The 24,534-nt window shown below is 42.8% G+C and overlaps 1 protein-coding gene across 3 annotated transcripts in view; it reads right to left on the reverse strand.

Annotated features, from left to right (window-relative positions):
* Positions 1–3,435: 3,435 nt before the first annotated feature.
* The window catches only part of LOC133655937 (MICOS complex subunit mic25-b-like), a 124,667-nt gene continuing 103,568 nt past the window's right edge, over positions 3,436–24,534 (reverse strand). For all 3 annotated transcript variants that reach the window (XM_062056713.1, XM_062056629.1, XM_062056795.1), the window contains one exon: positions 3,436–3,693. In XM_062056713.1, the coding sequence (XP_061912697.1) occupies positions 3,646–3,693 (48 nt within the window). In that variant the 3' untranslated portion in view covers positions 3,436–3,645. The remainder of the gene's footprint in view (positions 3,694–24,534) is intronic.

The following is a 24,534-nucleotide window of genomic DNA, read 5'->3' on the forward strand; positions in this document are numbered from 1 at the left end:
AAGACTGGTCAGACGCAACAGGCCATATGAATCCTACTGTGCAATGGAACAGCGGCATTGGTTTAGTTTAGTTTAGTCTTTATTTGAAGGGACAATGCACAGAAACATTAAGTTCAAAGATGTTCTGTACCAGATTATAGCTAAATAGCTCATTTCCATCTGCAGTCCCTGGCTACCTAAATTAAAGGGATACAAAAATCATGCACTACATTTATAACAATAAAATCATACTATAGCATGTAATCAAATTATAAAAGTCATAAAATGCCCTTTCATTGATACATACTTAATATACAATACAACCACCCTTCCTTTACATCATAACACAGACAATGCATGCTCTTGTTCACATCTGTCATCATTTGTAAAACACAACCATGATTTTTAACACGCACCTCACAGTTTACAACAAAATGATCTCATGGATAAATATAATACACATTAAGTTGATGTGTCAATCATAGTGTCCACCGTAGTGACCGTGTGAGCAGCTTTGATTGCTCCAAAAGCCACTTTTTTAACTTCAATTGTGAATGAAGAATAATCTGTTAGACTTTTCAAGTTTGTTGTGAGGTCGTTCCATTCCTTTTATCGCTTTATATGAAAAGGCTGAGGTACGCTACACTGCCCCCTGCTGGAGGCTCGTGTGTTTCTAGTTGTCACAGCAAATGTCAACTGGACAAAGTGCTTAAGTGGCGCTGGAGCAGTTTTGTTTAGGATTCGATGGGCCAATCGTATTGATGCTGAGCTTTGAATGTTAGCAAAATGTAACAGCCTAAACCAGTGGTTCTTAACCTTGTTGGAGGTACCGAACCCCACCAGTTTCATATGCGCATTCACTGAACCCTTCTTTAGTGAAAAATAAAATGGTTTTTTTTTCAAATTCAAGAAAATTTCATATGTTTTTTTTAACTGGTGCACAAAATGAACCGTGCATGAACATCACCTTGTTCAAAGAACAAAACCAACACAGTGCATGAACTCACTCCTGTGATAAAATGGCAACCAAGGTAATCAAAAAGGTCAACCAACGAACGAGATTTCTCTACAGAATCTCCTCTCTGGTCAACAAAAGCACCATGAAGATTCTAGCGGGAACTCTCGTTCAACCCTTTTTCGATTACGCATGCACCTCCTGGTACCCTAGCACCTCCAAATCCCTCAAATCTTGACTCCAAACATCCCAGAACAAGCTAGTCAGGTTACTTCTAGACCTCCACCCCAGATCACACCTCACTCCTACCCACTTCTCCAAAGTGGGCTGGCTCAGGGTGGAGGACAGAGTAAAACAACTTGCACTGAGCCTAGTCTATAAAATCCGCTACACCTCCCTGATACCGAAGTACATGTCAAACTACTTCCTTAACGTAAATGACCGCCATAACCACAACACCAGGGGGAGCTCCACTAACCACGTTAAACCCAGATTCCGAACTAACAAAGGTCTTAACTCATTCTCTTTCTATGCCACATCAATATAGAATGCACTCCCAACAGGTGTAAAATAAAGGGCATCTCTATCCTCCTTCAAAACCGCACTAAAAGAACACCTCCAGGCAACTACAACCCTAAACTAACACCTTCCCTTCCACATCATACCTCTTCGGATTATAAATAATCTAATGTAAAATATCAAACAATCAAATGTAGACACTTTTTCTTATACTTTCTGATCTCTCTCTCTCTATGTCCACTACTTGCTGTACATATCCTACCAAGTCAGTCCTACACTGTTTCAATATCCATTTCTCTGATGATGCAATTGTTGATGCTGATTGTTGATGACTGAAGTGTTGATACCAACCAAACCTAACCCCCCGCCCCCCTCCATATCCCACACCCCGCATTGTAAATATGTAAATAATGTAAATAATTCAATTTATATACTCTGATGATTATCTTGTGTGATGACTGTATTATGCTGTTAGTAAATATTTGATAGTATATATCTGTATCATGTATCAATTTAAGTGGACCCCGACTTAAACAAGTTGAAAAACTTATTCGGGTGTTACCATTTAGTGGTCAATTGTACGGAATATGTACTGTACTGTGTAAACCAGGGGTGTCAAACGTACGGCCCGTGGGCCGGATCAGGCCCCCGAACAGGTTTTATCCGGCCCGCGGGATAAGTTTGCTAAATATAAAAATGAGCCGAAATTTTGGAATGAAAGAAACCGCCGTTCTAAATGTGTCCACTAGATGTCGCAATAGCAATTCTTTGTATCATTGGGGATGATACTACATATGTAAAAAAAAAAAAGAAGTAACCACATGATGTGAGTGGACCAGTCCAGGAAAATGATCAAACTACATGAATAACATGATTTTGATATTATTTTTTTTATCTTGATAGATTGAAAATCAACACCAATGATTTGACTGATGAATATTATCACATAATTTATTCAGAAAGTATAAATAATGACAAATAAAGATAGAATACTGTTAACCACAACATGTAAGTGTAAAAAAAAACCCAACAACATTATGATTTGTACATTTTCAGAATGCGCTTGTTCTATTTAAAAAAAAAAAGAAAACAATCTGAAGTTGTCTTTATTTTTAAGTTGTCGTGCCATGATTTTACCAGTCCGGCCCACTTGGGAGTAGATTTTCCTCCATGTGGCCCCCGATGTAAAATGAGTTTGACACCCCTGGTGTAAACTGTACTGTTTCATATAATGTATTCTCTTCCTTTGCAATCTACTAGTAAAAGTTTAAATCAATCAATCAAAAAACCTGCAAATCAGATGGAAAATTAGAGGGAACATTGTCTGGGGGTATCCATAATACACTGATAGGGAGAAGTTTTTATTTACCCGATAAGTCGGATGTGTCTTTACCTTTGTGGCGGAGGCTCCGCTGAACCCCTGAGGCCGACTCACCGAACCCCTAGGGTTCGATCGAACCCAGGTTAAGAACCACTGGTCTAAACACTGATGGTGGTGTTATGGTTTTGGGTCAAGGATTTTGAGTGATTGTTTGTGCAAAGTTCCTTCATTTTGCCTGCCCGGGACCAACATGTTATACAATAATAAATTAAAATAAGTCTGAGCGCTCGTCCCTCAACATGCACGACGACACGTCTGCCAACGACCATGTTTGAGTGAAGCGTCTCAGGCTGAATGAAACGGCGAGCTGTGCGCCGACCTCAGGGTTATCTGGAGGGTTGGCAAACCGAAGCCGTCGCCATGGTAACAGCAGCAGGGACGACACGCGCGCATTCCCTTCACGCAAGTTTCCCGGCTCGTGAACAAAGACACAAATACGTTAATGCACGTTCATCCGTGCTCCACTTCATTTCCTCTTTATCAAATCGAATCGGGGCCGGCGTGGCTTGAAAAGAGCGTCTGCGGGCGCTATTAGCACGCTGCCATCGCACGCCACACAACATTAGTAGCACGCTGCCATCGCACAAAGACGCACAACCTGCAGGCTCATCACCACGGGATTTTATTTGGGTGTGCCTGCGCAACTTGACCATAAATCAGGGCATCAGGAGAGGCACATCAAGATGACACGCTCAGAAGGACGGCGAGCGGAGGAAAGGAGGGAGGCGCTAAATAAATAAATGGACAGAAGCACAGAGGGAGGCGAGAGCTGGAGGGATTTGACATCCTCCCTCGTCTTCGCTCCTGCTCTTCACGCTTTCTTGCTCGGGGCTTCTCGTCCGCCATTGGTCAGCGAGCTCTGCGAGAGACAAGGAGAGCAGAGGGGTTCGGGAAATGTTGGAGTCAGAAGTGAAGAGGCTTGTTAGGGCAGCACGAGTAGAACCAGCAACTCAATTTGGATTTCATTCAGTCTGCTAAATTGAGCGTCAAAAAGCCAAAAGGCTTGTAAACTGCCTCCGCGTGTCGATCCGTCATAATGACGTGGCAGCGGCAGACATTGATGCACGATCAATCAATGTTTATTTATATAGCCCTAAATCACAAGTGTCTCAAAGGGCTGCACAAACTCATAACCCAGTGGGATGTCAATGTGAATGACTGTGAGAAACCTTGGAGAGGACCGCATATGTGGGTGACACCCCCCCCCTCTAGGGGAGACCGGATGCAATGGACGTCGAGTGGGTCTAGCATAATATTGTGAAAGTCCAGTCCATAGTGGATCTAACATAATAGTGAAAGTCCAGTCCATAGTGGATCTAACGTAATAGTGAGAGTCCAGTCCATAGTGGATCTAACATAATAGTGAGAGTCCAGTCCATAGTGGATCTAACATAATAGTAAGAGTCCAGTCCATAGTGGATCTAACATAATATTGTGAGAGTCCAGTCCATAGTGGATCTAACATAATAGTGTGGGAGTCCAGTCCATAATGGATATAACATAATATTGTGAGAGTCCAGTCCATAGTGGATCTAACATAATAGCGTGAGAGTCCAGTCCATAGTGGATCTAACATAATATTGTGAGAGTCCAGTCCATAGTGGCTCTAACATAATAGTGAGAGTCCAGTCCATAGTGGATCTAACATAATATTGAGAGTCCAGTCCATAGTGGATCTAACATAATATTGTGAGAGTCCAGTCCATAGTGGATCTAACATAATAGTGAGAGTCCAGTCCATAGTGGAACTAACATAATAGTGAGAGTCCAGTCCATAGTGGATCTAACATAATAGTGTGAGAGTCCAGTCCATAGTGGATCTAACATAATATTGTGAGAGTCCAGTCCATAGTGGATCTAACATAATAGTGTGAGAGTCCAGTCCATAGTGGATCTAACATAATATTGTGAGAGTCCAGTCCATAGTGGCTCTAACATAATAGTGAGAGTCCAGTCCATAGTGGATCTAACATAATATTGAGAGTCCAGTCCATAGTGGATCTAACATAATATTGTGAGAGTCCAGTCCATAGTGGATCTAACATAATAGTGAGAGTCCAGTCCATAGTGGAACTAACATAATAGTGAGAGTCCAGTCCATAGTGGATCTAACATAATAGTGTGAGAGTCCAGTCCATAGTGGATCTAACATAATAGTGAGAGTCCAGTCCATAGTAGATTTAACATAATATTGTGAGAGTCCAGTCCATAGTGGCTCTAACATAATAGTGAGAGTCCAGTCCATAGTGGATCTAACATAATATTGAGAGTCCAGTCCATAGTGGATCTAACATAATAGTGAGAGTCCAGTCCATAGTGGATCCAACATAATAGTGAGAGTCCAGTCCATAGTGGATCTAACATAATAGTGTGAGAGTCCAGTCCATAGTGGATCTAACATAATAGTGAGAGTCCAGTCCATAGTAGATTTAACATAATATTGTGAGAGTCCAGTCCATAGTGGCTCTAACATAATAGTGAGAGTCCAGTCCATAGTGGATCTAACATAATATTGAGAGTCCAGTCCATAGTGGATCTAACATAATAGTGAGAGTCCAGTCCATAGTGGATCTAACATAATAGTGAGAGTCCAGTCCATAGTGGAACTAACATAATAGTGAGAGTCCAGTCCATAGTGGATCTAACATAATATTGTGAGAGTCCAGTCCATAGTGGATCTAACATAATAGTGAGAGTCCAGTCCATAGTGGAACTAACATAATAGTGAGAGTCCAGTCCATAGTGGATCTAACATAATAGTGTGAGAGTCCAGTCCATAGTGGATCTAACATAATAGTGTGAGAGTCCAGTCCATAATGGATATAACATAATATTGTGAGAGTCCAGTCCATAGTGGATCTAACATAATAGTGAGAGTCCAGTCCATAGTGGATCTAACATAATAGTGTGAGAGTCCAGTCCATAATGGATATAACATAATATTGTGAGAGTCCAGTCCATAGTGGATCTAACATAATAGTGAGAGTCCAGTCCATAGTAGATCTAACATAATATTGTGAGAGTCCAGTCCATAGTGGCTCTAACATAATAGTGAGAGTCCAGTCCATAGTGGATCTAACATAATATTGAGACTCCAGTCCATAGTGGATCTAACATAATATTGTGAGAGTCCAGTCCATAATGGATCTAACATAATAGTGAGAGTCCAGTCCATAGTGGAACTAACATAATAGTGAGAGTCCAGTCCATAGTGGATCTAACATAATAGTGTGAGAGTCCAGTCCATAGTGGATCTAACATAATAGTGAGAGTCCAGTCCATAGTGGAACTAAGATAATAGTGAGAGTCCAGTCCATAGTGGATCTAACATAATAGTGTGAGAGTCCAGTCCATAATGGATATAACATAATATTGTGAGAGTCCAGTCCATAGTTGATCTAACATAATAGTGTGAGAGTCCAGTCCATGGATGGGTGAAAAAGGTGAAACATTCTTATTGTTTTCATTTGGCGTATAGAACAGGGGTGTCCAAAGTGTGGCCCGGGGAGACCAGTTGCAACTCGCAGCTAATTTTACGGCACATTCTGAAAACAGTTCAAAAAGAAAAAATAAACAGTCCATAGTAGGCAAAGTGTATTCATGCACTGTTCCTGAGATGTAGCACCTTTGTATGTATGCTTGCTTACCTGGCACCAGAAACTGTTGTTATTGACTCTGCATCCTTCCCAGCCAACCTTCACTTCCCATATAGTTCTCCTTTCTGGGTTGCGTGGAATCAGGGCGTTTTTGCGCGGCAAACATTAAAAGAAATGCCGCTCAACTATTCTGATTCTGATCATTCTTCCTTTGAAACACATGCTTGGTGCGCTGTTTTGGTTCCATGCTTTCTTCTGAGTAACAGATAGTTGTTTTTTCAACTTGCATTCTGAGATGTGCCGCAGTCCCCTCAAAGAGAGCAACAAGCGTTGTTTGCGCTAGTTGGTCCCTGCAGAGTAGGATTGTGTGTGGATCCACATGCAAACATGGGATCAGAAGAGGGTGACAAGGTTAGTGAAGCATTAGCTTGCGGCTGCTGGCATGCAAACTACCTCCACGCTCTGCTGGCAAGAAGATACGCCCGTTGGCCGCTTTCTTGCCAAGTGCATCCCAGGGCAGCGCCGCCCGTGCCGCAGAATTGCAGATGAGCGGCAAATGTGACAAGGGGGTTTAAGCTTTACCGTTCCACTAACCTTCCTAAACATAAAAGGCCAACGGTGCGTGCTCGCAAACACACTATTTGTGAGAAGGCGGCGCGAGTCAGGACGTGTTGCTGTTGCCACTCTGGGCATTATGCATGAAGTCCTTCCAGAATGTCCACCTGACCCCCGAGCACCTCCCACAGTACACACAGCTCAGTACGACCACATTTGGACCGTCGCCATCCGCACTTGGATCATTTAATAACAGGAGAGGCTTTTTATGCTGGCCACCTCGGGCAGGGAGGACAGCCAAATATTCTAGCTCAAGGTGTGCCCGAGATTTAGGAGTAGACTGGTCTGATATGTACAAACTGGCACTCCAACACCACTAAAAAAACATGTTTACTTCAAATTAATCAAAGGTCACTTTAATCCAATTGAACATCCATTTTGGACACAATCTGCAAGGAATGTTTAGGGGCTAGATGCATGCCTACAGCCAGAAGGTCTCTGCACAACTTTGTGTAGATGCGTGCCTACAGCCAGACGGTCTCTGCACAACGTTTGTGTAGATGCGTGCCTACAGCCAGAAGGTCTTTGCACAACTTTGTGTAGATGCGTGCCTACAGCCAGAAGGTCTCTGCACAACTTTGTGTAGATGCCTGCCTACAGCCAGAAAGTCTTTGCACAACTTTGTGTAGATGCGTGCCTACAGCCAGAAGGTCTCTGCACAACATTTGTGTAGATGCGTGCCTACAGCCAGAAGGTCTTTGCACAACTTTGTGTAGATGCGTGCATACTGCCAGAAGGTCTTTGCACAACTTTGTGTAGATGCGTGCCTACAGCCAGAAGGTCTCTGCACAACTTTGTGTAGATGCGTGCCTACAGCCAGAAGGTCTCTGCACAACTTTGTGTAGATGCGTGCCTACAGCCAGAAGGTCTCTGCACAACTTTGTGTAGATGCGTGCCTACAGCCAGAAGGTCTCTGCACAACTTTGTGTGGATGAGTGCCTACAGCCAGAAGGTCTCTGCACAACTTTGTGTAGATGCGTGCCTACAGCCAGAAGGTCTCTGCACTTATAAATACTTACAAATCATACCATATTATTATCTAAAATACCATCACCAAAGAGTTCTAGGTGTTGTACTGGACTCTAGTTTTCTTAGATCTCCATCTGGATTGTGCTCGAGTAACAAGTGCAACAAGAACATGGTCAGAAGATCAAGCTAACACATGAACTTTGAGCGATTTTAGCATTAGTGTGCTGTATGCAAAGATCAGGGATGTTAAATCCACCACCTCTAGTTTACTGCTTGGTATCAATTATTTACTATTTATCCTTGGGAATATCATTTGGTGGAATTGTTTAAGGAGTCCTACGATATCGGTCAGTATAAGTACATTGACATGCAGTTTACCATCAGTTTTTATCAAGTGACATTGCCATCTTTATGTGGTTTACTATAGAATATTACAATCCAAGGCAGTCCGTTCACTTGTGGACACATTTGAGACACAACTTAGAATTTGACTTTGATATCGCTACCAGAGAAGTTTCAACTGAGGTTAGAAATAAACGCAACACCTTTTCCTCTCACGCGTACAAACTCACCACAACAAAGAAGGATCTCTTCCACCTGCCAGTTGCTATCCAATTAAGGAGCGGCATGAGGTGTGTTGTTGCGTCGGATGACTAATTCAAACGGCAGACAGCGTCAAAGCAACAGGTTGCCCAGGTTGACACTTACACCGTTAATAGGCAACGCAGCTCAACCACACCTGAACACCCATCTGAGGAGACACCGACTCACGCGCAAACAAATCACTTGCTGGCTTGGCCCTTTCTGGGTGAAAAATAAAAATAATAGACAACTAGAAAATCAATAGCCACCTTCTCTGTTCAGCGCACTCGGCTGAACTTTCTCTGGGGGATGCCAGGAGACCGTTGCCAGGCAAAGACTGTCAATCAGACACAATTGTGGAGTTAGTTCAAACCTGCTTCCACTCTTAGCAGGTGGGTCCATTAACTAGTCACTCTTCTGCCCTTTCAGTTACCAGGTTACCACTCGCCGTATTCACACTTAAAATCATTTTATTTTCTCGGGGAGCCTTATGTACGTATTAATTCTGGTTGGGCGTACGGACCTCGAAGCAATTTTATTTGGTACATAGTGTAATGATATGTGTGACCAGTAGATGGCAGTCACACATATGTGTGGACCGCAGGTTGACGCCTGTTCAATGAATGATGCTCGCAAGTACCTGTAAGCATGCAACACCAACATGTTGATGTTTCATAGAGAATATAGAACAGTAGACGCTCAAAAATCTGTCAAAATGTTTTAGTACAACTTTGGTAAGCTACGAAGCCGCACCGCTTGATGGATTGTTGGAGCATTACGGCTACCATAGTCAGACGTACTGTGCTTCAACATACGGTATTATTATGGTGTGTATAAGGACCTCAAAATGGCACCTATTAGGATACATATCTGGTGTTTTGTTCCGTAATATTGCGCAAAACCAACTTTTCTTACCTATCGGTACTTGCTGATGTGTATTTGGGATCTGCATAAGTCCTGAAAATGAGCATGTGTCCACCATTCTAGTCCAGTTCCTTCTTCTTCTCTATCCTCCAGTTGTGGGCCATTTCTACTCTAAAGTAGCGTACAGTTCTAACTTATATCTGTCAGTAGACTCGCTACGGACGCGCTAAAAACTACTGCTACAACAAAGCAATGTAAAGTATCAAACAAGAGAAAAATAAGTGATTATTACATTTTAACAGAAATGTAGATAGAACATGTTAAAACAGAAAATAAGCAGTTATTAACAGAAAATGAACAAGTAGATGAATAATCCATCATAATTTGGACAAAATAATAGCTAGATAAATGACACAATATGTTACTGCATATGTCAGCAGACTAATTAGGAGTCTTTGTTTGTTGTAATAATAAACATGTTTAATGTATCATGAGATTTTCTGTTAAAATAAAGCCTCTAATGACATTTTTTGTGGTCCTCTTTATTTTGAAAAGTATCAAATTACATGTTGGTACTGGTACCGGTATCAACATATTGGTATCGAGACAACCCTACTAAACACAGAATGTGTTCTACGAACAAATAAGCTCTGCTTCTACCATGAATTGATTAACGTGGACCCCGATTTAAACAAGTTGAAAAACTTATTCGGGTGTTACCATTTAGTGGTCAATTGTACGGAGTGTGTACTGTACTGTGCAATCTACTAATAAAAGTTTCAATCAATCAATTCTCCCTTTCGGACATGTTGGGTTTTGAATGGTAAACAAGAGATCCATTCCACTGTAACCGTGTATGCAGGTTCAAAATAAAACTCACCTAAAAATAGACAGACAGCCAATAACCGACTAACATTAGCTTGAAATATTTTCAGAGCGGCGATGACGTGAATTTCTTGACTTGGCTGCCTCATTACTGTGCTCGGTGACACGCATGTGTGAATATCAATATACAAATGAGCATACGAGCTGAGATATTTCCATCTCTCGTCACCTTGCCGTCATCCATCATCTCCAAGGCGAGCGTCCTGTGAAGCCCCATGAAGATGAGCTGCATCCTGGAGGAAATACTCCCAGCTAAACATCTAGCATTAAAAGATTACAGTTGGTACAAAATGCGGCTGCTAGACTTTTGACAAGAGCAAGAAAGTTTGATCATATTACGCATATACTGTGTATACCTTTATATACATACTGTATATACCTACATATATATATCTATACTGGCTCACCTGGACTGGCTTCCTGTGCACTAAAGATGCAACTTTAAGAGTTTACTACTTAGGTATAAAATACTACACGGTCTAGCTCCATCCTATCTTGCTGGTTGTATTGTACCATATGTCCCGGCAAGAAATCTGTGTTCAAAGAACTCCGGCTTATTAGTGATTCCCAGAGCCCAAAAAAAAGTCTGCGGGCTATAGAGCGTTTTTCTATTGGGGCTCCAGTACTCTGGAATGCCCTCCCGGTAACAGTTAGAGATGCTACCTCAGTAGAAGCATTTAAATAGACCCCCCCTTTTAGACCAGTTGATCTGCCGTCTCTCTTCTGCTCTGCCCCCCTCTCCTTCGTGGAGGGGGCGGGGGGGGGGGGGGGGGGCACAGACTCGGTGACCACAGTTGATGCGCTAGCTGTCCAAAGTCGGGACCCAGGGTGGACCACTCATCTGTGCATCAGTTGGGGACGTCTGCGCTGCTGACCTGTCTCCACTCAAGATGATCTCCTGCTGGCCCCACTATGGACTGGACTCTCACTATTATGTTAGATCCACTATGGACTGGACTCTCACACTATTATGTTAGATCCACTATGGACTGGACTCTCACTATTATGTTAGATCCACTATGGACTGGACTCTCACACTATTATGTTAGATCCACTATGGACTGTACTCTCACAATATTACGTTAGATCCACTATGGACTGGACTCTCACTATTATGTTAGATCGACTATGAACTGGACTCTCACAATATTATGCTAGATCCACTATGGACTGTACTCTCACACTATTATGTTAGATCCACTATGGACTGGACTCTCACAATATTATGTTAGATCCACTATGGACTGGACTCTCACTATTATGTTAGATCCACTATGGACTGGACTCTCACACTATTATGTTAGATCCACTATGGACTGTACTCTCACAATATTACGTTAGATCCACTATGGACTGGACTCTCACTATTATGTTAGATCGACTATGAACTGGACTCTCACAATATTATGCTAGATCCACTATGGACTGTACTCTCACACTATTATGTTAGATCCACTATGGACTGGACTCTTTCACTATTATGTTAGATCCACTATGGACTGGACTCTCACTATTATGTTAGACCCACTATGGACTGGACTCTCACTATTATGTTAGATCCACTATGGACTGGACTCTCACACTATTATGTTAGATCCACTATGGACTGGACTCTCACTATTATGTTAGATCCACTATGGACTGGACTCTCACACTATTATGTTAGATCCACTATGGACTGGACTCTCACACTATTATTTTAGATCCACTATGGACTGGACTCTCACTATTATGTTAGATCCACTATGGACTGGACTCTCACACTATTATGTTAGATCCACTATGGACTGGACTCTCACACTATTATGTTAGATCCACTATGGACTGGACTCTCACAATATTATGTTAGATCCACTATGGACTGCACTCTCACACTATTATGTTAGATCCACTATGGACTGGACTCTCACAATATTATGCGAGATCCACTCAACGTCCAGTGCACCGGTCTCATTGTCATCCCATTGGGTTGAGTTTTGTGTTACCCTGATGTAGGATCTGAGCCCAGGATGTCGTTGTGGCTTGTGCAGCCCTTTGAGACACTCGTGATTTAGGGCTATATAAGTAAACATTGATTGATTGATTGATTGATTGATCTCATCCCCGCTGCTACTTTTCACTTCCACCTGTCGCCATGTTTGAGCCGCCACGCGTCTTTCTTCATTTCTTCCTCGTCACGCTTTATCGGCAGAATGTGACTCAGCAGGTGAAGTTGTTCATTTACTCGTGCGATGATCGACATCAGTATCATTAACACTCAGCCATGTGTGTATTGATGAGAATCATTGCTGTGTTTGGTCCTGGCCAACTCAAGTGATGACTTTTAACGGGATTGACGCCATCTCAGGGAGCAATATTGGCTGAAGACAAAACAAACAACAGAAAAAGAAGTACTTCATTTCACTTATTGAATATTGCCAGACTCACCGTGACAACATCAATCTATTGATTGTCGTCAGGTATGTGTAGGGAGGGGCAATTTGGCTGAATGCCACAATATATGTTTTTTACATTTGTCGGTATCGATAATTATTGATATTTTTATGACCTATTAAAAGTTGGAGTGGGAGCCAGAGAGAGAGAGAGAGAGACACGGACTCATTTTCTACCGCTGGTCAAAGCAATAAAAGACACAATTTTGTTGGACTTAGAAAGATGAATTTGTGACCCTGAGGTATTATTCTCTGGTGTAGAGTTACAGAGCTAGACCTATGCAAACATAATACACATTGGTGAAAAGTTGCAGTGTAAATGACCCTAACTCCAAAACACTCAAAAGTACATGAATAATGGGAACCATCTTCTTGTCACGGCGCAAGCATTCCTCAATGTGCCCCTCTGGACACGCCCACAGGCACTCATCTCCTGCTGCAATCAATATTATGCAAATAAACGCACCTGTCGCTAATGAGAATACCTGCCTTCATAAGTCTGCACAACCTGCTGTCCCGTGCCAGAACGTAGCTGCCTGTCCTGTACAGTAAGCCATATATCTACTCTATGTCCTGGGCAAGACATTAAAGTGCATCCGGCAATGGAGGCTCCTCTACAGGGTCTTGGGGCACTAGGAGGTTAACCCCTTTACTACTGTTACCCCAGGTGGCCCTTGGCAAAGGCCTAGTACCTGACTGACCCCTAGCCAGAGATACGGTGAAAACCTCAATGGTGGAGCAGGCGGAAGACGGTAGATGTAAGAACTACCACAACGGCTGCGATGGCGGAAGAAGGCACCCCCGCATCCATGTGGGCCCAGTTATGGGGAAATAACAACCCAAGACCTCAACGGTGGAACAGGCGGAGGATGATTGCTAACCCTATGAAGCGTCACGACGGCTGGGATGGCGGATGAAGGCTGCAGCAGAAAAAGGTCTCCAGTCCTCTTGGACTCCATGCCACTGGACCCTGACCCGGATTTGCCAAGGATCGTGTGGTGACTGTCTGTGCACCAGTCTCCCCACGTTAAACAAAGTCACGCACAGGCATCCTCCATAAAGGGATACCCCCTCCTACCAGGAGGATCGTCATACTCGCTTCGACTGACCACCGATCATGATATCTACTCTATGCAAACCTGCTCTCTCTGTGTTTTCTTCCCCGTCGTGTTTATCGTCTCGTGTCCTCCTTGTCGCTCCAATAGCAGACCTCCAAGCTGTGTGTCTCGTCTCCCCTTGTTCCCTCTGCTTCCCTGACTGCCTCTTGGATCTCCACCTCCCGCCTGGACACGGACCTTCAACGCCTCTCTCTATCGCCCCGACTTCCTGCCTGTCTCACGGATCTACGAGCCTGCCCTGCCCCTTTTGGTCCGCGTCCCGCTCAACACTCACGGTAACACTCAGCAGTTAATTCCCGCACATAGTCACACACCGTACACTTTTGGATTTAGTCACTCGCCATTATCTAGTTTATTAATATTATTGTTTTTTATTTATATATATAGTATTTATATAAAAAAAACATAGAGCTAATACTACGCCCCCGTTGTCCGTGTCGTGTCCTACCCTCTGTACACGTAACACTTCTAGGAACAACCTCAATAATTTACGTACCTGTTCTGCTGACTTGTTGCAGCAATATATAGCGTAATCATTGTCAAACCGGAGTGGCACTTAATGGAGCGCCACACACAGCGGTGGACAAATGGAGACTCTAAGTGGGTTAAGTGTGTGGAATAAAATGGAGAGTGTCTTTCAGAAGCCCCCAATGGATGATTTGTTTTCAAATGCACAGTAGTCACGTTTGCACTCCCACCAACGCTTGGCACTAACTAAGTGGTGGTCTGAGGAACATTTGTTCTTCAATGGGAGGGATTTTGTTAGAAGTTGCACAAAAATAGATGAGTGGAAAAACTCTTCAACTTAAACTAAGGCTTTCAGAAGAATTGCTTTGCTGGAGAAAAAGCCGACGGTTTCTCGACGTCATTTCTCCAACATGTGTGTAGTTGTGTGTGCTTTCGGCACAAAAAAGTAGAAGAAGTGTACTCACGCTGAAAAGCTCCTAATGTGTGGATAAGGACAAATCATATTTGTTGAGTAATCAACAAGTTCTTATATTTGAACGCGTTTTTTTAATTTCCATAATCATGTGCGGAACAACATGAACGTGGTTTGCTTCCAATGTAATTCAAGTTACCGTATTTTTCAGACCATTTAAATGACTTCCTGGTGGTCTACACCAGTGTTTTTCAACCTTTTTTGAGCCAAGGCACACCACCAGCAGAAATCATTAAAAAACAAAACTCAGTTGACAGTAAAAATTCGTTGTCGCAATTGTTGGATATGACTTTAAACCATAACCAAGCATGCACCACTATAGCTCTTGTCTCAAAGTAGGTGTACTGTCACCACCTGTCATATCACACCCTTACTTATTTGGAGTATTTTGCTGTTTTCCTGTGTGTGGTGTTTTAGTTCTTGTCTTGCGCTCCTATTTTGGTGGCTTTTTCTCTTTTTTTGGTATTTTCCTGAAGCAGTTTCATGTCTTCCTTTGAGCGATATTTCCCGCATCTACTTCGTTTTAGCAATCAAGAATATTTCAGTTGTTTTTATCCTTCTTTGTGGGGACATTGTTGATTGTCACGTCATGTTCGGAGGTACATTGTGGACGCCGTCTTTGCTCCACAGTAAGTCTTTGCTGTCGTCCAGCATTCTGTTTTTGTTTACTTTGTTGCCAGTTCAGTTTTAGTTTCGTTCTGCATAGCCTTCCCTCAGCTTCAATGCCTTTTCTTAGGGGCACTCACCTTTTGTTTATTTTTGGTTTAAGCATTAGATACCTTTTTACCTGCACCCTGCCTCCCGCTGTTTCCGACATCTACAAAGCAATTAGCTACCTGCTGCCACCTACTGATATGGAAGAGTATTACACGGTTACTCTGCCGAGCTCTAGACAGCACCGACACTCAACAACAACACATCATTTGCAGACTATAATCACTGGTTTGCAAAAAATATTTTTAACCCAAATAGGTGAAAATACATAATCTCCCACGGCACACCAGACTGTATCTCCCAGCACACTAGTGGTTGAGAAACACTGGTCTACATAACATGTAATGGTGGTGCTTTGCTCAAATGTTGCATAGATGATGTTTCACAGACCTTCTACGGCTGCTTTCTGACCGTCTCTTCCGGCTTCCCTGCTTAGGCTGCTGCCACCGCGACCCGACCTCGGATAAGCGGAAGAAGATGGATGGATGGTCTGTCTCACGTCTCACTGTAGAGACAAAAGGCCTCCCGATAAGAGAGCCTTTACCCGCGCATCCTAAGGTCTCATATGCATGACAATGACTCAACCTGGGACTGATGGGGGTGCAGGTTCAAGGCCTGCATGTGTGTGTGTGCATGCATGAAAGAACTATTGAGTGACATATAAGGAAGCCTGGGCTTCTGTAGATAGTGAATTGGGTGAACTTCAAGTGAGAGACAGAAAAGGTAGGAGAGATAAAGTCTAGTGCTGCTCAAACCAAGACACAGTCGTTAAACAGTAGATAAGAAAAATGCTGCTCCCATCGGCAAATTGACAGAATAACCGATGGATATATACATTGTTAAGACTATCCAGATGCACTATAACCTTTAGAGGTGAACTTAAAGTAGAATGGAAGAACAAGTTGCTTCTATATATCGAAGCTTTTATCAAATATATCTGATTTATGACACCAAAAGACTAACACAGTTTGCGAGTAAATAGATGTGATCAAAATAGTTGATAATGAGCAAGCCAGTCACGTGATTTGTGATGTATAAAATACTACACGGTCTAGCTCCATCCTATCTTGCTGGTTGTATTGTAGCAAATGTCCCGGCAAGAAATCTGCGTTCAAAGAACTCCGACTTATTAGTGATTCCCAGAGCCAAAAAAAAGTCTGCGGGCTATAGTGCGTTTTCTATTGGGGCTCCAGTACTATGGAATGCCCTCCTGGTAACAGTTAGAGATGCTACCTCAGTAGAAGCATTTAAGTCCCATCTTAAAACTCATTTGTATACTCTAGCCTTTAAATAGACCCCCTATTTAGACCAGTTGATCTGCCGTTTGTTTTCTTCTCTCCTCTGACCCCCTCTCCCTTGTGGAAGGGGGGTGAGTGGGGGCGGGGCACAGGTCCGATGGCCATGGATGAAGTGCTGGCTGTCCAGAGTCGGGACCCGGGGTGGACCGCTCGCCTGTGCATCGGTTGGGGACATCTCTGCGCTGCTGACCCGTCTCCGCTCGGGATGGTCTCCTACTGGCCCCACTATGGACTGGACTCTCACTATTATGTTGGATCCACTATGGACTGGACTCTCACTATTATGTTAGATCCACTATGGACTGGACTCTCACTATTATGTTAGATCCACTATGGACTGGACTCTCACACTATTATGTTAGATCCACTATGGACTGGACTCTCACTATTATGTTAGATACACTATGGACTGGACTCTCACTATTATGTTAGATCCACTATGGACTGGACTCTCACTATTATGTTAGATCCACTATGGACTGGACTCTCACTATTATGTTAGATCCACTGTGGACTGGACTCTCACTATTATTTATGTTAGATCCACTGTGGACTGGACTCTCACTATTATTTATGTTAGATCCACTATGGACTGGACTCTCACTATTATGTTAGATCCACTATGGACTGGACTCTCACTATTATGTTAGATCCACTATGGACTGGACTCTCACTATTATGTTAGATCCACTATGGACTGGACTCTCACTATTATGTTAGATCCACTATGGACTGGACTCTCACTATTATGTTAGATCCACTATGGACTGGACTCTCACTATTATGTTAGATCCACTGTGGACTGGACTCTCACTATTATTTATGTTAGATCCACTATGGACTGGACTTTCACAATATTATGTTAGACCCACTCGACGTCCATTGCATCCGGTCTCCCATAGAGGGGGGAGGGGGGTTACCCACATCTGCGGTCCTCTCCAAGGTTTCTCATAGTCATTCACATTGACGTCCCACTGGGTTGTGAGTTTTTCCTTGCCCTTATGTGGGCTCTGAACCGAGGATGTTGTGATTTAGGGCTATATAAATAAACATTGATTGATTGATTGATTGATTGATTGATGTAGCCACAGATCCCTTCCCCATCAACAACAATGCTAATCAAGCAGATTCTGTGAGAGTCAACGACGATAACTTTGGGAAAAATGATGACACAAAACCTTATATTTTGGAGCCCGAACACAAAGAGGATGAGCAATACGTTTTAGAAGCCCGGTGCTGAACGGATGCAGCTTTATTGTGACACTAGCATTAGCCGCATTGCTAGGTGCTAAACATACACTATATTTCCAAAAGTATTTGGCCAACCATCCAAATGATGACAATCAGGTGTCCTAATCACTTGGCCCGGCCACAGGTGTATAAAATCAAGCACTTAGGCATGGAGACTGTTTCTACAAACATTTGTGAAAGAATGGGCCGCTCTCAGTGATTTCCAGCGTGGAACTGTCATAGGATGCCACCTGTGCAACAAATGTCCTTGCTCCTAAATATTCCAAAGTCAACTGTCGGCTTTATTATAAGAAAATGGAAGAATTTGGGAACAACGGCAACTCTGCCACAAAGTGGTAGGAGTGTGACATTTGGTGGAGGAGGAATTATGGTGTGGGGTTGTTTTTCAGGAGTGAAAGGAACTTTGAATTCTCCAGGATACCAAAAACATTTTGGACAATTTCATGCTCCCAACCTTGTGGGAACAGTTTGGAGTGGGCCCCTTCCTCTTTCAACATGACTGTGCACCAGTGCACAAAGCAAGGTCCATAGAGACATGGATGACAGAGTCTGGTGTGGATGAACTTGACTGGCCTGCACAGAGTCCTGACCTGAACCCGATAGAACACCTTTGGGATGAATTAGAACGGAGACTGCGAGCCAGGCCTTCTCCACCAACATCAGTGTGTGACCTCACCAATGCGCTTTTGGAAGAATGGTCCTATAAACACACTCTGCAACCTTGTGGACAGCCTTCCCAGAAGAGTTGAAGCTGTAATAGCTGCAAAAGGTGGACTGACATCGTATTGAACCCTATGGGTTAGGAATGGGATGGCACTTCAAGTTCATATGTGAGTCAAGGCTGGTGGCCAAATACTTTTGGCAATATAGTGTAAATACTAACGATAATAAAACAAACTCTTTACAAGTTCCACTCTTGCTGGGATGCCGACCGACGGGACGCTCACATAATCCCGTTTAGATGAAGAATCAATCGCAATCTTCACGAAGGGATAAAAAAAAAGTATCTTTGCAATGTTGGCAAATTTCCAGTATGACTGATCTGATAACACTGTCAACAGTGCAGAAGCGTTACCACGGTGACATCCAATCTACGAAAATTACCGAAGGGGTTCGGAGCGGAATATTCAAAATGGCATTTTGTGAGGTTTAGACGCTATTTTCACATACTTTGCTGATTGCAAATACAATTGGATACAGTTTAATGCAGGGGTCGGCAACCCGCGGCTCCGGAGCCGCATGCGGCTCTTTGACCACTCTGATGCGGCTCAGCTACATACTTGCCTACCCCCCCCCGATTTTCCCAGGAGACTTATGGATCTCAGTGTCTCTCATAGATAACTCCCAGGGAAAATATAATCCTATTTACACTCTAATTACTAAATAAAGGGAGTGCCCTAATTGCACTGCATTAATTGTCCTCTATAGTGTTTACAAACAGCGTGCCATCCCGGCCACATGTTGTATGTTTTGTTTTTTCTTGCACACATAGGAGACAGCAAAGCATACTTAGTCATCAGCCACACAGCTTACACTGACGGTAGCCGTATCAAACAACTTTAACATTGTTACGTTACAAATATGCGCCACACTGTGAACCCACACCAAAAAAGAATGAAAAACACATTTCTGGAGAACATCCCACCGTAACACAACATAAACACAACACAACCAATACCCAGAATCCCATGCAGCCCTAACTCTTCCGGTCTACATTATACACCCCCGCTACCACCAAATCCCCCCACACATCAACCCCCCCACCCCTCTCCGTGCGTTGGTTGAGCGGAAGAGTTAGGGCTGCATGGGATTCTGGGTATTGGTACCGTCAGTGTAAGATGTGTGGCTGCTGAGGTAGTACGCCTTGCTGTCACTTACGTGAGCAAGCTGAAACTGCATTCTGCATGTGGTCGAGCAGGTACGCTGTTTGGGCAGGCTGTAGAGGGCGCCAAAAGCAGTGTCATCACACCCTGATATTCGGGAGTCTCCCGGGAAAAATGAGAGGGTTGGCAAGTATGACGCTATCAAGCGCCATTTATTCACAACTCGCGGGCTGCACTAACATCAAATTTCCACATTAAAGTGCGTGTCTCGGAGACCCCTGGTTAACATAGCATAAAGCGTTTAAGCTTTGTATGCGGTGTTTTTCATTTTAATTTTTTTTGTGGCTCCCATTATTTTCTTTAATTTGTGAAACTTGCCAAAATGGCTCTTTGAGTGGTAAAGGTTGCCGACCCCTGGTTTAATGGATAATACTACAGTTGACTTACAATGACAGCGTCATGACAGTAATGTGTGTATATGACAGCACCATATTTTTCGGACCATAAGGCGCACCGGATTACAAGGCGCACTGCACTCCCCATGAGCGAGTCTTTACAGGTGGATTTTCATACAAAAGGCGCACCAGATTATAAGGCGCATTAATAAAGGCTTAGTGGCGAACATGCGTGGACAGCACCTTTTAGCTCTTATTCCCAAAATTGTGTACACTACTGAATTGGGGTCTTATGGCCACTTATGTGCACACTTATACTGCCATCTGGTGGTGTCAGAAGAGTATAACGTGCAATGGAATTTGGGAAAAAAAAGTGTAAAAATAAGAATTAGCATGTCACTAAACATGAAGTACACGTTTGTGTACTTATGGACTAAGTACATCATATCAAAAGATGATTCTTATTTTTTATTCTAATTAGGGTCCCATAAGCCCAAATAGCAAAGAGAAATAAAAAAAAAGCATGTAAACAAACATCTTGGGCCTTAGAGGTCATATTATGGTTTGTTTTCAACATTTAAAAGACTTCCTTGTGGTCTACATAACATGTAACGGTGGTTCTTTGGTCAAAATGTTCATAGATGATGTTTTACACACCATCTTCAAGTCGCTTTCTGACCGTCTCTTCAGGATGCGCCGTCTTGTTTACCTGCCTCCACTACGTCAGTGTCTTCTCCCCGTCATCTTTGGTGTACCGGTAGATTTTTAGCGCTTCCATAGCGAATATACTGACAGATATAAGTTGGAACTGTACACTAGTTTATATTAGAAATGGCAAAATGCCCCACAACAAGAAGATAGATAATAAAGAAGGAGCTTATTGACTACGGCGCAGACTATAATGGGGGACGCACGCACCTTTTATGCAGATCCCAAATACACATCAGCAGGTACAAGAAAGGTAAGAACAGTTGGTTTTACATAAAATTGCAAAAAAAAACACCAGATAATATGTCTGCTAATAGGGATTTTTATACATACACCATAATAATACCTGTATGTTGAAGCACAGTACGTCTGACTATGGTAGCTGTAATGCTCCGACAATCCAAGCGGTGAGGCTTTGTAGCTTACCAAAGTTGTACTAAAACATTTAGACGGATTTTTAAGCGCCGTGTGTAATGTTCTATATTCTCAATGAAACATCAAAGTTTTGGTGTTGCTTGCTTACGGGTGCTTGCTAGCGTCATTTATTGAACAGGCGTCCACCTGCAGTCCACACATATCTCGTATGTGTGACTGCCATCTACTGGTCACACATATCATTACACCATGCACCAAATAAAATTGCTTCGAGGTCGGTAAGCACAACCAGAATGAATACGTACATTCGGGTTATAAGGCGCACTGTTCATTTTTGAGAAAATTAAAGGATTTTAAGGTTTTGATTGAAACTTTTGATTGAGACTTTTATTAGTAGATTGCACAGTACAGTACATATTCCGTACAATTGACCACTAAATGATAACACCCGAATAAGTTTTTCAACTTGTTTAAGTCGGGGTCCACGTATATCAATTCATGGTAAAAAGGGCGCCTTATAGTCGGGGCGGCATGGCGTAGTGGGTAGAGCGCCCGTGTCAGAAACCTGAGGGTTGCAGGTTCGCTCCCCACCTCTTACCATGCCGTTGTGTCCTTGGGCAGGACACTTCACCCTTGCCCCCGGTGCCGCTCACACCGGTGAATGAATGATGAATGAATGACAGGTGGTGGTCGGAGGGGCCGTAGGCGCAAATTGGCAGCCACGCTTCCGTCAGTCTACCCCAGGGCAGCTGTGGCTACGAAAGTAGCTTACCACCACCAGGTGTGAATGAATGATGGGTTTTTAACATGTAAAGCGACTTTGGGTACTTAGAAAAGCGCTATATAAATCCCAAGTATTATTATTATTATTATTATTATAGTCTGAAATCAAGTCAATTTCTATATTTTTTGTAGTACGAATTCAGTAGTCCCTGTAAGGAAGATCAATTAATACGGTTCTAGTACTCCTGGAAAGCCAAGTATGACTGCTAGACCACACCTGCATTGATCTTCTTCAATGAACATTCCAGAAAAGCCTAAACATTACAAACCCCGTTTCCATATGAGTTGGGAAATTGTGTTAGATGTAAATATAAACGGAATACAATGATTTGCAAATCATTTTCAACCCATATTCAGTTGAATATGCTACAAAGACAACATATTTGATGTTCAAACTGATAAACTTTTTTTTTGTTGCAAATAATCATTAACTTTAGAATTTGATGCCAGCAACATGTGACAAAGAAGTTGGGAAAGGTGGCAATAAATACTGATAAAGTTGAGGAATGCTCATCAAACACTTATTTGGAACATCCCACAGGTGAACAGGCTAATTGGGAACAGGTGGGTGTCATGATTGGGTGTAAAAGTAGATTCCATGAAATGCTCAGTCATTCACAAACAAGGATGGGGCGAGGGTCACCACTTTGTCAACAAATGCGTCAGCAAATTGTTAAACAGTTTAAGAAAAACCTTTCTCAACCAGCTATTGCAAGGAATTTAGGGATTTCACCATCTACGCTCTGTAATATCATCAAAGGGTTCAGAGAATCTGGAGAAATCACTGCACGTAAGCAGCTAAGCCTGTGACCTTCCATCCCTCAGGCTGTACTGCATCAACAAGCGACATCAGTGTGTAAAGGATATCACCACATGGGCTCAGGAACACTTCAGAAACCCACTGTCAGTAACTACAGTTGGTCGCTACATCTGTAAGTGCAAGTTAAAACTCTCCTATGCAAGGCGAAAACCGTTTATCAACAACACCCAGAAACGCGTCGGCTTCGCTGGGCCTGAGCTCATCTAAGATGGACTGATACAAAGTGGAAAAGTGTTCTGTGATCTGACGAGTCCACATTTCAAATTGTTTTTGGAAACTGTGGACGTCGTGTCCTCCGGACCAAAGAGGAAAAGAACCATCCGGATTGTTATAGGCGCAAAGTGTAAAAGGCAGCATGTGTGATGGTATGGGGGTGTATTAGTGCCCAAGACATGGGTAACTTACACATCTGTGAAGGCACCATTAATGCTGAAAGGTACATACAGGTTTTGGAGCAACATATGTTGCCATCCAAGCAACGTTACCATGGACGCCCCTGCTTATTTCAGCAAGACAATGCCAAGCCACGTGTTACATCAACGTGGCTTCATAGTAAAAGAGTGCGGGTACTAGACTGGCCTGCCTGTAGTCCAGACCTGTCTCCCATTGAAAATGTGTGGCGCATTATGAAGCCTAACATAGCACAAGGGAGACCCCCGGACTGTTGAACAACTTAAGCTGTACATCAAGCAAGAATGAGAAAGAATTCCACCTGAGAAGCTTCAAAAATGTGTCTCCTCAGTTCCCAAACCTTTACTGAGTGTTGTTAAAAGGAAAGGCCATGTAACACAGTGGTGAACATGCCCTTTCCCAACTACTTTGGCCTGTGTTGCAGCCATGAAATTCTAAGTTAATTATTATTTGCCAAAAAAAAAAAAAAAGTTTTTGAGTTTGAACATCAAATATGTTGTCTTTGTAGTGCATTCAACTGAATATGGCTTGAAAAGGATTTGCAAATCATTGTATTCCGTTTATATTTACATCTAACACAATTTCCCAACTCATATGGAAACAGGGTTTGTACATTGCATGGCTCTGAAGTGATGGGTATGAGCTACAGTACAGTTTTTGATTAGAGGAGACAAATTACGGAACTAATGAGAAGTTACATCAACATTTTGAGCAAAGAACCACCATCACATGTTATGTAGACCACAAGGAAGTCTTTTAAACGTACAAAAAAGTCCTAATATGACCCCTTTGAGTCTAGCAACATGTCGGCAGCTTTTTGGGTTTGAGCCTGGGATGGAGCGCTCTTCAGAAGTCTAAAAGGTCAACTTGAACCGTTTTCAAAAGATTAGTGGGAGCCAGTCTTGAAAAGAGCGATATGATCTCATAGATTATCCTCATATAGAAAGGTTGAAAAGTTTTGAGTGATAAAAACTGATTCCAATTTGACTTTCCAGACCTTTGAAATGTTGAATGGAACTTTAATAACTCACACTGTTGTTGATATGTGAAGCCATAACAAATACAGTATTGTCATTTGCTCATTTCCTGGAAAACGTCAATCACAAGGATTTCCTTCAGCA

The sequence above is a fragment of the Entelurus aequoreus genome, linkage group LG01, assembly GCF_033978785.1.
Source record: "Entelurus aequoreus isolate RoL-2023_Sb linkage group LG01, RoL_Eaeq_v1.1, whole genome shotgun sequence".
Taxonomy (NCBI): domain Eukaryota; kingdom Metazoa; phylum Chordata; class Actinopteri; order Syngnathiformes; family Syngnathidae; genus Entelurus; species Entelurus aequoreus.